Source organism: Pituophis catenifer, unplaced genomic scaffold (genome assembly GCF_029215685.1).
Source record: "Pituophis catenifer annectens isolate HBS135680 unplaced genomic scaffold, rPitCat1.0.hap2 SCAF_7, whole genome shotgun sequence".
In the NCBI taxonomy this organism is placed as follows: Eukaryota; Metazoa; Chordata; class Lepidosauria; order Squamata; family Colubridae; genus Pituophis; species Pituophis catenifer.
The window spans coordinates 49,992,905-50,008,738 of NW_027256887.1; the positions used below are offsets into that span (position 1 = coordinate 49,992,905).

Genomic DNA, 15,834 nt, shown 5'->3' on the forward strand with positions numbered 1-15,834 from the left:
GAAACAATATGGATGTAGTAAGAAGAGTGGAGCCAAACATGAAAGAAAAAAATACTATTTTAAAATTACCTTAGTGCAAATTTGAACTAAATTGTCAGAGTGTTTACAGCGCGACTACTATTTTGAGACAACCCAGGAGCAAAAACAGGACACAGAGGTTTGTTTTACAAACATTTACAAACATAAATAGTAGATATCTAGATTATTTAGACCAGACTGGGTAAAGATTTTGCGGCCAGGGGCTGCCCTAAATTTTCTTTTGCTGAAAGCTACAGCAATATCCAGCAATTCAGCTGAAAGTTTTCTGGGAAGTAGGAAAAAAAATAGAGCTCAGGGATACAGGATGCCCACACTTGGATTAAACAGAAAAGGCTTCCGTTTGAATCATTTAATCATTTGTCACAAATTATTTCTAAACCTTATTTGTGTTGGGCACTGCCTCAAGCATGCTGAAAAAAAGATGACTAGCACATGTTTTAAATCTTTCAATTAAGAAAAAACATTATTCACACTTGATTAGTGCAGGAAGGAAGGAATCTGCTCTTTTCTTTAGCTGCGATTATGAAAGAGGAAAACCTAGAGATAGATTATGTGGAACCAATATTAAAATCCTTCAGGTAGAAGGCCCAATGTTCTCAACACTCAACAGCCCCCTGAAAAATAGCTATCTGCTGAGGTTTGAACAAGGCTCTCAGCATGTTAATATTTCACGCATAATGCATCACAGTTCTAAAATTACCCTGATTGGCGATGACACTTTGGAACTAACTGAACACAGCAGGGAGAACTGGTGTCATTCTAAGATGGGCTTCAAAAGAGCACATAAAGCATCGCCAGGGAAAGTCTGGCATGGTCTAGTCGTCTTAGGGAGTCTTCAGAAGGTAGCGTTGAACTGGGAAAAGTCTTTTTTTTTAAGCATCAGGATTTCACCCATGTACCTGGGTACGCAGTACTCTCTCAGGCTGCTGTACTGTGTCATTTCAAGAAGTGACCATACAGTCACTTCTACTGTACAGCGCAATATTAATGCAATATCGGGTGTTCAATTCAGTTGTATAGAATGTGAAGGATGTGTGTTTGTATTTTACTTTTATAGTTATAAGGTACACCGAAGATGGCCTTTAATTTCATTGTACGAGGTGCAATGACAATAAAGCAAACTAAAGGAGCTTAAAAAGAAACACTTTTGTTGTAGGTGGTTGGCTGAAAAGGAGGAACACTGCCCATGAATTGAGGTTTCCATTGGTGATTGGATAAAAATAGTGGTGTTGCTCGCCTTGACCTCATAGCAGGATGACAGCCATTGGTTATGCCTGTTTGTACTACTCCCCACAGATGGAAATCTCCCAGGTGTGTGTCCTGAAAACCACACACAGAGGGCGAGGGCTTGCTTTCTTCCATTCGGCTCTCCTTTCCTTGCAACCTGGGAGGTATTTCCGAGGAACTTGTATATTAAGCAGGCCGGGTCTCTCCTAAAGAGGTTGCTAGATACACTCCCTCAGCCACCCACCCACCTCTTTGTCCTAGAATGCCAGATTTCAACCCCCACTTGGCTCAACAATATTGTCCCCCCCCCCCCGCGGGGAGGGGGGAGTTGCCAGACGACTTGCTTTTGAATAGCGGGCAAGGATGGAAAGCCTGTGCCAGTCGCAGAGCCAGCCAGCCGGCCGGTCTCTTTCTTCCCTCCTTTTTAGCTTCTCTCGCCTGCCCTTCTCCTCGCCTCCAGAACTGGGGTCGCCTTTACAAGCTACGGTATTTGTTCCTTAGCGAAGGCGAAAAAAATAAATAAATAATAAAATAATAATAATAATAAAGGCAGAGGCAGGAAGAGGCAGCAAGCAAGCAAGCGCCGCCGAAACCGAGGGGCGGAAGGCGGACTGTAGCGAGAGAAAGGGGCGGACCAGAGGGGATGGCACGCAAGCGCGAAGGAAGCTCGGAGAGCCCCACGCGGGCGCTCGCGGAGCCTCGGCGGTGGTTCTTTCAGTTCAGCCGTGAAGGGGCCTCGGGGCGGTAGGGAGTCGGCGGCGGAGTGAGCCGCCCGCTATTGGGAGAGCGGAGCGAGGCGGACGGGCAAATTCCGGACCAGGGTTGGTTTGAAAGGCGGAGCGGCAGCCGCTCTCGCCCTGCCCGCCCGGCCAGCCATGGGGTAAAAGGGAGCGAGCGGACACCGAAACAATAAAGCGGCTGGTGCTAGCGGGCTCCTCCCGCCGCTGACAGCGCCTGCCCGAGTGCGGGGGAAAGGGGCGAAGATGCCGGGGGCCGGCAGGCGTTGACCGACCGACACACCCGCTAGCAGGAGAAGGAAGCCAAAGTGAAGCAAGGCGGTTGAGAAAGCGCGCGGTGGATGCGTTTCGGGGTTTGGAGCGGCGGCGGCAGCAGCAGCAAAGGGAGAGGCGGAGGTCGGCAGGAGCGGAGAAATGATCGCGGAGTTGGTGAGCAGCGCCCTGGGGCTCGTCCTGTACCTCAACACCCTGGGCGCGGATTTCTGCTACGACGACAGGTAAACGGAGGAGGAGTTGCAGCTGGAGAGTTGGCGGCTACTCCGGCCGAGCGACTGCTGCGAGAGGCCGTGCCCTTCCTTCCCCAGGGGATGCCCGTTTGTGTGCCTTGCGTGTTGGTTGGCGGGGCTTGAGGTTGTGTGTACTTCAGGGAGGGAATGTAAGTTGCGGGACGCGAGAGCGCTCCCCGTGCGAGGTCCTCCGATGGAAGCGGCGACTCCCCCTTAACTCCTCCGGTGGCTGGAATGGTAAAACCTTTTAGTCCCCGAGGTTCTCTTTCACCTGTTGAAGCGGGATTATAGTCTGATTATTCCTCGTTTTCTTCCATTGGGTAGTTTTTCCGCCCATTTCCCCGCCACCTGGTAAAGGGAGTTGCTGTTGCAAGGACTCTACTGTCGAGAAAAAACTCGCGATTCATAGATTTCCTCGACTGTCAAGTTAACTTTGGTCGAACTAGCCCTGCCGGGAATAAGCAAAAGAGCCGGGAGGCTGGTAGCGCCAACTGGTCTAATGGTAATAAACCTCTAATCTCTTTTCTTCCCGGATCGCCTTTTTGTGTTCCTTGCAAATATACCTGCGCTTCCTGGAAGGAACAATCTGCTTTGCTTGAGGCTTAATTACATGACCATGTGTGCATGCTATGGTATTTTGTGCTGGAGAAATGTTACGTTTTTCCTCCCTTCAAAGCAACACCTTAATAAGCCGTTTAAACGATGTTACATCTGGACAAAAAAAAAAAAAAAAAAGGAAGGAGGGGAAAAAAAGACATATTACATTTTGAATTGCTTCCATTTGTTTCTTTTGACATTCTTGTTTCCAGAGCATAACATACTTCTGACATTCTCTTAGATTCTCATACACATCATAAATAAAGAAAATGGAAATAACCTTAAAATTTCAAAAGTAGTGATCTGAATCTGGGCTTTCTAACTTCAAACTTTTATCTTTTAAATGCCTTGAGTGTATCAAGAGAAAGCCACATGCTCTTGTTTAGAAGTTTCCTAGAAAGAGAGCTGATCCTGAAAAACTTATTTTTCCAAGTATACTGAACTCTGTGAGAAATTAAGTTCTGAAATAGAAACTTTTGCTTTAACTTTACTCATAGGGGCAGTACTTGCTTGAGAAATCAAAGAGTAGCTGTTTTTAAGTGTCTGCAAGTGGGCGCCTGTGCATACATTGTCTTTAAAGATTTGCCTGGCAGGTTTTTTTAAAAAAGCATTTATGTTGGGCCTTCGTCTGTGTATAAAACATTGCTAATGGAGTAAAATAAAGGACCTAGGACTTAAATTTGCCTCTTTTGAGTTTGGACTGCTAATGAAAGCTGTACAGAATTGCTGAATAAAATGACACTGATGTCTAGAAATGTCACAGTTGTGCTGGTGTTTCTACCTTTCCTTAAATAAAACCCTGTTTTAGGAAATTGATGAAAAGCTCTTAGTAATTAGAGAAACTTCCAATTTGTTCCTTTTTCAGTGATGTAATCTGATTGCAATTAGAGCAGATGCATAATTAAAATATATTGGGGAGAAGAGCATGCTTGGCTGAGTTTATAAGCCATTCTGGGGTGTTTGTATGGTCCATTGACGTTAAATCATCCAAAAAGTGAGCAGAAGTTTACTCTGACAGCATTTCATCAGCCCCTTTCTCTATGGGAAGTGAATAGATCCCTTGGGTGAGAGTGAACCTGCCCTTCAGTAAAGTGTTTGCATTGATAGGAATTTTCTTACATGACTGTAATTTGATACCACAGTATCTAAAATATCCAAACTAAGTTGCTTGTGAAACTTATAGATGGAAAATTTGAAGTTCTGCTTTTATACCTTTATTAGTTTCATAATTATCACTAAACAGAATTATTCAGTGGCTTCAGAAAGAGTATTTGGAGAGGATTGTTTATGAGGGCAAACTGAGGGAGGACAGCAAAGCTGAGTGTAGAAAAGCTATCTGTGAAGCCTTTTTAGAGGGAAATACACAGAAAGAAAAAGAGGCATTCTTGCGCTACAAATCATTTGCCCTGCAACACAATCTGTCCATGTTTAATCAGTGAATAGTGCATTTGAGAAGTTTCTTTTGTTTCAGATGTGTTGCACCTGTTGTTATTAGGGAGTTAATGTTAAAGTTAACTCATGTTCTTTTTGGTTTTATAACATTGAATGCCAGTTTCTGTATCTATTTAGTTATATTAGAAATAAAGAATCTATGAATTTTTAAAGATATTTAATAAAACCTTTAAGTGTATTGTAGTTCGGTAATGGTTTTTAAAGATAGAAAACAAAATAATGCAAAACCCAAACAAAATCTGAGTCACCCTGTTAATAAGTTACTAATGTCAGGATATTAAACTGTTGAATGCATTATCACCATGACTGATAAAATTTGCTGATTTAATTGATTTATCAAATTAATATGCTGCCCACACCATGGTTCAGGTGTCTCTGAGCAGCTTATATCAAGATAAAACAAACATTCGGCAATTATAAATATAAAAAGGGATTAAAATTACAAAATTAAAAGAAGCTAAAAAACAAGGGTTTGGAGGGGAGAGATGGGGTGCCTTCTCCGTTAGTCTACAGTATGCACCTAGCTCTTGACATGCTTACAGATATGACAGTTATACTAGTTTTCTAAGAAGTACTGTTATTGTCTGAAAGACAGATTGATGAAACATACTGTACCCTCAGTTTGTTGGTTGAAGCTAGATGGTAATTCAGAACATTATTCAAGAACATGAATGAAAAGTTCATGTGTTGTCATTTATTTTTTTTTGTCATTTGTTGATACTTTGTCTAAAGATCTTTGTTGTTCTAGCCAACAATTATCTTAATGTGATTTGACAAAGTTAGGAGCACTTAAATTGTAGCCTATTTATATTTTTTCCATTCATATAATTATGAGGGTAGCTGCTTGGTATTAAACCCTTATCAGTTACACTGTATTTTAACGTGTAGGCTTGTTAAATTTCTCTAAAAACTAGAGTCTCTAAAAAACACTCACTGAATTCTGAAATATACTGCCATGTGTGAACTAAGAGTATTGATTATTCTGTGTGCTAGGTCAAATAATTTTATATTATTCTGGGGAGGAAGGAGAAATTGTAAGAGATTGAAGACTTCCTCTATACCACTACTCAATACCATAAAGCTATTTTGAGAGTTAAGTCCTTAAGCTGAAATATTGCACTAGTCACAAAGTTGTCAACCTCCCTCTACAAAAATATATATGTTTAAGACAGCAGAACAAAGCAAACCACCTACAAGAATGAATATTGATGATAATTTTAATGAAAATAGGTGCTTGTAAAGTGTTCCAAAGGTGCTTTTTCAAAAGGCAACTGGACTTTTTTTCCTTGAAGACATTTTGCTTCTCATCCAAAAAGCTTCTTCAATTCTCTTCTTCAGCTCTTCAGCTTCTTGGATGAGGAGAGAAATATCTTCAAGGAAAAAACAAAGTCCAGTTGTCTTTTGAAAAAAGCGCCTTTGGGACAACCATAACTTGGATGACTGAGAACCTCCATAGACATGTGCCTGTAAAGTATTTTAGGAGTTTCGTTAGATTAGATCATATTTTCATACAATAAGATCATTTACTTAATGATAAAAAATTGAAACCTATGTACAGGTATGACATAGAATGAGGTTACCTATAGTTCCTCATTCTAGTGTGATGTCAAATTTCATTTTAAGTTAAATTACAAATGTTAATACAGGTAATTGACTTACGACTGTTCACTTAATGGTGGTTCAAATTAACAATAGCCTTTGAAAAAGTAATTTATCACCTAAATGTGAACTTACAACTGTCACACATTTACATGATCATAATTCTGATGCTTAGCATCCAGCTTGCATTTATAACCAGTTTGCAGCATCCCATGGTCATGTGATCATGATTTGTGACAAAAACTGGCAGAAAAATAACTTTGGGAAACCTGAATTTGGACTTACAGCCATGTGAATCAAATTACAACTGTGGTATCCTCACGACTGCAATAAAAATTGTCATAAAATTGGGTGCAGTCACATAATGACTTGACTCATGACTGCAACAACTCATGATAAAAATTCTGATCCCAATTGTGGTCATAAATCAGGGATTATCTGGACTTTAATTTTAAAAAGGTTTTGAAAAGATTTGACTCACTCATTACATGTACCTGCACGTAGGCTTATATACGTGTACTATAAGTAGCCTTGAAAATTTATTGGAAACATATTTGTTAAAAAACTTATAACAATGAATAAGATCTTATTGATTGTTGTAGAATTATTGATTATTGTAGAATAAATATCCTGTTTCTTTAGACTTGTTAAAGTTGTCTTGATAAGCAAAAAAGTAGTAGATAGGAATTCAGACAGAACATAAATTCTTCTGGTGTTAGTGGGCAGATCAGATTAATCCCAAATGTTCTTAAATATAATGTGAAAACAGTTCAGCTGGATCATCCTAAAGCCTCTGTATGCCACTATCCTATTATTGTTTGGTTTGATGTTTATTTTGTACAATTCAATATGGCAGCCACTAGTTTGGGTGGTTTAATTTCATGGAACATAGTTGCAACCACTTTGGATGACTTTAGGTTGTCTTCATTGTCAAAGGGGTGATTCCTCTAAAAAACAGGGAAGCAACAACAAAAAGAGGATGCGCCTTCGTCTTTGGGATTTTCAGAGAGGCATCTGGTATGTCACTATGCAAAACAGGATTTAGGACTAAACAAGCCTACTCCTGATAAAGCGGAAATGTTCTTTTGTTCTTAAATTCCCATATGATATCCTTTATGGTTATATCCTTATTTCAACCAAAGCTTAGTTACAAGACCACACAAATATATATTTTCCCATTTTTTAATCTTTGCTGTTAGTCTCTATCATTCTGGTAGAAAGGGGGCACTAACACCTATATTTATAGACACAGATGATTGTTGCATATTGCTTTTGATGTTGAAATATCAAAACTGCAACAACATGATCCTGAGCAATTTCTCATTTATTTTGATGATAACGACTTTTTCCTTCTCTAGCTGCTAAGGGCAGCAAATGCTGAAAATTCTGCAGATTTGCTGCTTAGGGTGAGCTTTGACTATATTTTATTCTGATAAATTAAACAAACATAACTTCTCAAAGCAAGTCAAATCCTAGAAGAATATGTCTCTAAGAATCGCAGTTGTATTCCAAATCACAATAGTTCTTAATCGTAGATGCCATGCCACTTATAGAACTCCCTTTTTACGACCCATAATGATGTATTTTCATGGTTGGCTTACTGTAGTATTTATAATAATGACATAAATGAACAAAATTTTAGAATTAACAATCTATATGTATATTGTGATCCTGGTATACAAAATACCCTCCAAATATGCAAACTATTCCTCTTGGGTAAAAACAAATTGCAACATTAGCTAATAATGTGCTGCTTTAAGAATGTTATATGAGATTTAGAAGGCATCCCACTGACTTTTATGATTAATCAGTATTTATTAATGATCTGGCTGTCACTAATTCTCCATATGGCCTACCGTGATATTCTATAATATTGTTTATAAAAATATATTTTCTTAGCATCTGTTTAAGAATCTCATGTGTGAAGGTATCAGCATATTTATTTCTGTCCATGGCTTGTATTCAAATGATACAATTTAGTTAATATAAATCTACTATTTTTAGTCCCAGCTTCTAAAATCAATATGTTATGATGTACAGTTGCAAAAAAAAGTATGTGAACCCCTTGGGATTACGTGGAGTTTTGCATGAATTGGTCATAAAATGTGCTCTGAACTTCATCTAAGTCACAACAATAGAAAAACACAGTCTGCTTAAAATAATACTACACAAACATTAGATGTTGCCATGGGTTAATTGAACACAACAGGTAAACATTCACAGTGCAGGGAGGAAAAAGTATGTGAACCTTTGGACTTAATAACTGGTTGACCTCCTTTGGCAGCAATAACCTCAACCAAACGTTTCCTGTAGTTGCAAATCAGACCTGCACAACGATCTGGAGTAATTTTGGACCACTCCTCTTCACAAAACTGTTTCAGTGTAGCAATATTCTTGGGATGTCTGGTGTGAATCGCTCTCTTAAGGTCATGCCACAGCATTTCAATCGGGTTGAGGTCAGGACTCTGACTGGGCCACTCCAGAAGGCGTATTCTGTGCTGTTGAAGCCATTTTTTTGTTGAATTACTTGTATGCTTTGGATCATTGTCCTGTTGCATCACCCATCCTCTGCGGAGCTTCAGTTGGCGGACAGATGGTCGTATGTTTTCGTGCAAAATGTCTTGATAAACTCTGGAATTCATTTTCCCATCAATGACAACAATCCGTCCAGGCCCTGAGGCAGCAAAGCAGCCCCAAACCATGATGCTCCCTCCGCCATGTTTTACAGTGGGGATGAGATTTTGATGTTGGTGTGCTGTGCCTTTTTTTCTCCACACATAGTGTTGTGTGTTCTTCCCAAACAACTCAATTTTGGTTTCATCTGTCCACAGTATATTTTGCCAGTAGTGCTGTGGAACATCCAGGTGCTCTTTTGCAAACTTCAAACGTGCTGCAATATTTTTTTTGGACAGCAATGGCTTCCTCCGTGGTGTCCTCCCATGTATTCCATTCTTGTTTAATGTTTTCCTTATTGTAGATGTGTCAACAAAAATGTTAGCATGTGCCAGAGATTTCTGTAGGTCTTTAGCTGACACTCTAGGATTCTTCTTTACCTCATGAAGCATTCTGCGCTGTGCTCTTGCAGTCATTTTTACAGGACGGCCACGCCTAGGGAGAGTAGCAACAGTGCTAAACTTTCTCCATTTGTAGACAGTCTGTCTTACCATGGACACATGAACATCAAGGCTTTTGGAGATACTTTTGTAACCCTTTCCAGCTTCATGCAAGTCAACAATTCTTGATCGTAGGTCTTCTGAGAGCTCTTTTCTGCGAGGCATGGTTCACATCAGACAGTGCTTCTTGAACCCAGTAAACCCAAACAGGTGTGTGTTTTTAAAGGGCAGGACAGCTGTCAGCAACACATCCAATATCATCACACTGATTGGAGTCAAGGTTGGCTCACTCCTGGCTCCAATTAGCTCTTGGAGAAGTCATTAGGCTAGGGGCTCACATACTTTTTCCTCCCTGTACTGTGAATGTTTACATGTTATGTTCAATTAAACCATGGCAACATCTAGTATTTGTGTAGTATTTGTGTAGTATTATTTTGTGTAGTATTATTTTAAGCAGACTGTGTTTTTCTATTGTTGTGACTTAGATGAAGTTCAGAGCACATTTTATGACCAATTCATGCAAAACTCCACATAATCCCAAGGGGTTCACATACTTTTTCTTGCAACTGTATTTATCCATGCAGCCATTGCAGTTTCATATCAAGAGTTACATATATTTTTTTCTTTTTGGATGCCTGATGTCCTTATTCTGTAGGGACCAGGGGCCTTAAAAACTCTAGAACTCAACTTATATTTAATTTAAGCTGACCAGGGTTTTGTTTTGGTTTTTTTGGGAGGTGGAGGCGGAGGTGGAGGCAGGGTGGGGCTAAAATTAGTCAATCCAGTTTTCCCATTCACATAATTCTTTAATTTCTTTTGATACAGTTAAGTTTGTCATATAAACAGGGGCACTATGTTGAAATTTTATCTTGCTAACTTGCTTCAGAATAGAAAACTGTTTTGCAAGATTAGCTTCTTTGTCTCTATTCAGCACACTCAATTCTAGTTCCTTTTAAATGGATGTGAATGTATGTTATAGCTGCTAAAGATGCCTACTGCTATAATTGGACTTCTGTAAAGAACAGTTTTTCACTTGAAATTGGGTTGTTCGGTCTGTCTGTCTGGCATATTCAAGTGTCTGTTAGTTATAACTGGAATGTGTAAGATCGTTTACAGCTACAGTGAAAGCTACCCACAAGTACTCACTATTTTGTTACAAACCCCAAAGCAAAACAAAACAAACCAGTACACTTTATGGTTAGTATTATTATGTTGCCCTATAATATTGACTGATAATTATTTCTACTGAAGTTGATCATTTTGAAGGAACTGAATATAAACAGAGCCATTTTACATTTTCATTTTGTAACTTAATTTACAGTATTATGATTGTTTTCACAATTCTAAAAGAGGCAGCTTTAATATTTGAATTGAACAAAATGGATATGTGGATTCACCATAGATTACTGAATACCCCACAAGTATTCAATACATTAAATGATAACAAGATCGATCTATGATAAAGTGTACTTTGTGAAGAAGTCATCTGTTTCGTGGAATGTCTATTGTGAAGGTTTGGGTTATTTCTTAATTATGGGTTATTCCATAAATACATTTTAAATACATAAATACATTTATATTTCTGGATTGGATTAGTGAATTATGTTGATCAGTTGGTCTTTTTACAGTATTTGAAGTGAAATTTTTGAATACCACTCCTTGAAGCATTAAAAGAACTGCATGTCCTAGAAAGCTAGTTACTTTAAGAGCTTCCCAGATCATCACTGAACATTTGTTCTTGTTTTTCCAGCAATCCTCAGTGCACATATTGATAACCTAAGGGTGTCTTTAAAGCTTCAGGAGGACAGGCTGCCTCATCACTATGGGGAGATTTTTTTTTCCTTCACATAAATTGTGTTGCACAGTCTTTTTAATTTTTACCTCCATTCAATTGTATCTGATACTTGGAGATTGCCTGGATACATCCCTGTAGTTGTTTTGGCCAGAATTTGCCATTGCTTCCTTTCTAAGGCTGAAAAAGAGTGACCGGCCCAAGGTCATCCAGCTGGCTTTGTGCCTAAGATGGAACTAGAACTGAGGGTCTCCCAGTTTAAGGTTAACTACCAAACTTAGTAACTAATGGCCTTGTGAACTAAATTAGTTAATACATTCAACCTAGAAATCAGCTTATTTTTTAATCAGCATGGGTTCAGTTTTAATCAGAAGGCAGCATTAGAAGAAAACATAATTGTGTAAGACACACTTTTTAGCAATACAATGATGTTTTATTAAAATTTAATTTAATTTGTAATATGCTCATAATTTGGTGGTAATACAAATATATTTAATTTTAGTCTTCCTGTCTGTCTCTGAAATCAAAGTGGGATTATAGCACTTAAAAGTGGTTTATTCAAATGTGCTGTGTGGGAGAGCGGTTGCTAAAGTCCAGTAGCTCATGTAGTTGAGCATTTTGTGTGTCACTGAGGCTAACCAGATGGATATGAGAAATTAGCTAGGAATATATTGCTTTCACTTTTTTAGTAGCTGATACTGGTGAACCATAATACTGAATTCATACAACACACTAAAAGTCAAACCATCAATTTTGGCCTGGGGTAGTTTGTGATTGCAGCTAAATATATGATGACTGGACTAGGAAACTTAACATTGTTTTTTCCTTTAAGTTAAATTTTAGTTTAGCTTTCCAGTTAGTTTTAAGTCTATTCATAGCTTCTTGTGTGAGTGGCTGAGATATGATTCATAGAAGTCTTCGTGTAGGAATATTTTCAGCACACTCATACATGTGTTCAGAAATATGTTAGTGTAGCGAGGCTTAGTATTTTGGTTTACACACAGCTAAAGCATTCTTAAAAGGTGGATGTGGAAGATTTATGATAAACATTCCATCATTGGAAGGACCTTTTTGGCTTTCTTAAACCAGTATAATTGGTGGCTTTTTCTTGTGTTTTAGAATTGCCATTATCTGGACAATACCAAACATTAGCACTGGTAATTGTATACTATGAATATTATTGTAATTGTATAGCCCCAGATGGATGTATTCTTCTGCTGATGGAACTACTGTGTATTCTGTCTTGGGACTGATCTGTTTCTGTCTTAAGATCCATCACTAAGATTTTGGAATGGCCTGTGCAATAAGAAGAAATGCATTTTTCAAAATCATTTGCTGAACTTTACATATAATTAGAGAATTTATATAATAATATTGAGTGTCTTAATTATCTGACTGCTTGAATTTTCAAAGATAACTTGTTGAAGTAGCTTGTCTCTTCATAAAGTTGGGTATTTCTATAAGAAGATCAAAGGAAATAAACATCACTCTCTCTCCCATTCCTAATCCCTGTAATCACAGTTTATTGAGATTTATTATTGGTTCTTATAGGCATTTGTAAGTAGTTATTTATAATTTTTACTGAAGCAATAATTATGGCTGGTTCCAAGTTTTTCATTTGTTTGGAAGGTTTATATTATAGACCAGATTATATTGCTATAATTTGTAGCACATGATATTGCTGCACAGGATCTGTCTGCGTCAGAGCCTCTTTCTTCTTGTAATCCAGTACTTGCTGAACATTTTTAACTTTAAATTTTTAAAAGATAGATTTGGATAGCTACAATGTGATTTGGATGGCTCCAACTGCTTTGGCTTTTCTGAGGACAACTAAAAGTTGGTTTTTCCCTTAAGTGTGAGGACCTGGATGTTAGAGGAGCCCAAGATATGTTTGTATTTTATGGAATTGTTATGAAATGGCTTACTTATTATCATTATTTATTATATCATTTTAATTGGTCGTAGATTTTTAATACTGTTTTTAATACTGTTTTTGCATGCAATGTCCTCCACACAGATATTGTGCACTGTTGCTCCATCCATTAGATGTACATTTTAGATTTTAATCTTCTGGACCTTTAAGTTAATTTTGAATGATTCTTGAGGTTAAATTCTGCTTTTTTTTTTGCTCTTTGAGGTCTATCCACATGTTGGACATGTGGATTCTTTTTATCTCTTTTCTAAATAGCTGAACTGATTATAAATGAAGGTTACAAATATTGACAAAACACATATACAGACGAAATCATATGGAGATTTGCTGTTTGATTCATTGTCAGAAGATTGGTTAAAATGTACTTTTTGTACTCTATTGATATTTTGCATAGAATTTTGCTTTGATTATCAGAGGTTGGTCAGAATGGCATGGAATATGAATGTCATTCTTTAAGAGTATCACTCTGACAGGTTGATGGATACTTTTATTTCTAGGTTTAATGTGATAGTTCTCCAGATAAAATACTGGAAATATTTTTTTGGATTTTTGTTATGGAATTTCAAATAATGAGACAATTGACTTTGGATTGTAGTCTTTGGAAAATGTGGCACAGTTTTGTTTTTCAAACCCCACAGTAGTGCTTGCTGGAAATGTGTTAATTTGAAGCAGGGGATAATTCATTTTGGCAAAGCTTTGTGTCAATGTGTTCCCTTTGTAAAATATTCATCAAAATAATGACAGGATTTCATGACTTGACAGCATTATATTTTAGATTACTTAAAATGATTTTAATGAATTACTTACCATATATTTGGAAGGTCAGAGTTTATGTTTTTCCCCCAAGAGATAACAAAAGGAATCAGCTGTTAAATGCTCCCAATAGAAGTGCTTAAGTCTACTGTAAAGAAATTGTTGAATTACATGAAATCTTTTCCCCTCCCAGGAGCAATAACAGTAGAATCAGTAATTCTTCTGGTCCTGGAAATGAATACTTACAGATAATTGAATCAGGATTTTCCACATGAGTGTACAAAGCATAGCTAGGAGACAATTGGGGTATTTACAGGATTATTTTGTCTTTAGCTCTTGCTAAGCTGAGGAAAATTGAACTTTGACTCATTGATAAGCTAGATTCATATTTTAGATTTACAAAGAGTCAGTTATCATTCAGTTCCAAAAAAGATCTTGCTGCTTGTGATCAAAACAAACTTCTTTGACTTTAATTTATGCTTTAGCAAAGCATAAATGAATGGCATTGGCCAAAATATCATGATCACAATATTTAGTTGTAGTGCATGATTAAATATTTTATGTCTATACATAGAGTCTTATAGGTGGGGAAGATGTGATAAAGGCAAAGATAAAAAATGTTTGTATATTGCTTCTCAGATCACTTCAATTTATTCAGGTTTTCACATTGAGACTTTATAGGTAAAAATATTTGATGTTGTAGGTCAGGGGTGTTCAAACTGGTGGCCCACCAGCCGGATGCGTCATACTCTGGCTATACCCATCCCAGCTCCGTGAAAGGAAAAACATTGCAAAATGTCATGTGATGGCAATGTGACACTGCGAGTTTGACACTGATGTAGGTGAAACAATAGAAAAATATAGGCTTGGGTGCCTGAGAGAGATGTACATATTTTAACACTGCCCCTATATGGTTTTTCCAAAGCATCAATGTAAACTTATGATATAAAGTAACATTTTTCTCTACAATGGATGTAAGATGTAACTATTTGTACGAGATCTAAAATAAAAAATGCAGATATGGTAATCTAGCATGTCACTAAAGAATAACAATTAAACATATGATTTTTTTTTCTCTCTCTACAAATTTAGAGGAAGCAGATATTTTACCAAGTAATTTGTACTCAATATTATCATTATCAAAATAGCCATATTTGTAGATATGGTGTTTATTTATCAGAATAACTAACAACACTTTATATATTGAAGGGATTTATTTTTAGAGACCATGACTGAGGTACTAATTTTTAATATGGCATAGTGCTATTGGTTCACACAATACTATAAGCATAGCTAAATATACACTATAGCAGGGCCCCCCAACCTCTGGTCCATGGATCAGCACTGGTCCATGGCATGCCAGTAACTGGGCCACACAAAAAGCAAAGTCCTATCTGTGGAATGCAGGCAGCATGCAAATCCATGCCTTCTCTAGTCCATGGAAAAACCTCTCTCCACGGAACCGATCCCTGGTGTCCAAAAGGTTGAGGACCTCTGCATATAGGGAAGAAATTTATCCATATATGTAGCTAGACTATATGATATGGCAATGTATTTCATTTTCTTTTTTTTAAAGTGGTTTAATCAGTGAGGGAAACTGAGCCTCCTTTCACCTCTTGGAACATTTCCATTTCAACTATAGGAATATTGGTGCTAAGAACAGCACAAATGTCGTGGCTGGAATATCTTATTTTGCAACGCTTCTTCCGTCCTTATATTGTGTATGGAAACCAGAAAGGTATTAATCACTGGCTGACCAATCCATCTATTTTGAATGACACATAATACAAAGGTTAAGGTAAATAAACTGAAACTCCCCCCCTACTTACAGATTAAAATTGTAGCTAATGCACTTAACTACTGTGAAGTTTTAACTTTTATTCTGCGTTTGTGTCTTAAAAAGGTAAAGGTCCACCTCACACATATGTGCTAGTCGTTCCCGACTCTAGGGTGCAGTGCTCATCTCCGTTTCAAAGCCGAAGAACCAGTGCTGTCAGAAGACATCTCCGTGGTCATGTGGCCGGCATGACTAAATGCCAAAGGTGCATGGAACGCTGTTACCTTCCCACCAAAGGTGGTCCCTATT

At 37.8% G+C, this 15,834-nt stretch overlaps 1 protein-coding gene across 1 annotated transcript in view; it reads left to right on the forward strand.

Moving 5' to 3' along the window:
• The first annotated feature begins 2,417 nt into the window (after positions 1–2,417).
• TMTC2 (transmembrane O-mannosyltransferase targeting cadherins 2) overlaps positions 2,418–15,834 on the forward strand; it is a 229,075-nt gene continuing 215,658 nt past the window's right edge. The window contains exon 1 of the mRNA XM_070947425.1: positions 2,418–2,500. Coding sequence (XP_070803526.1) covers positions 2,418–2,500 — 83 coding nt within the window. The remainder of the gene's footprint in view (positions 2,501–15,834) is intronic.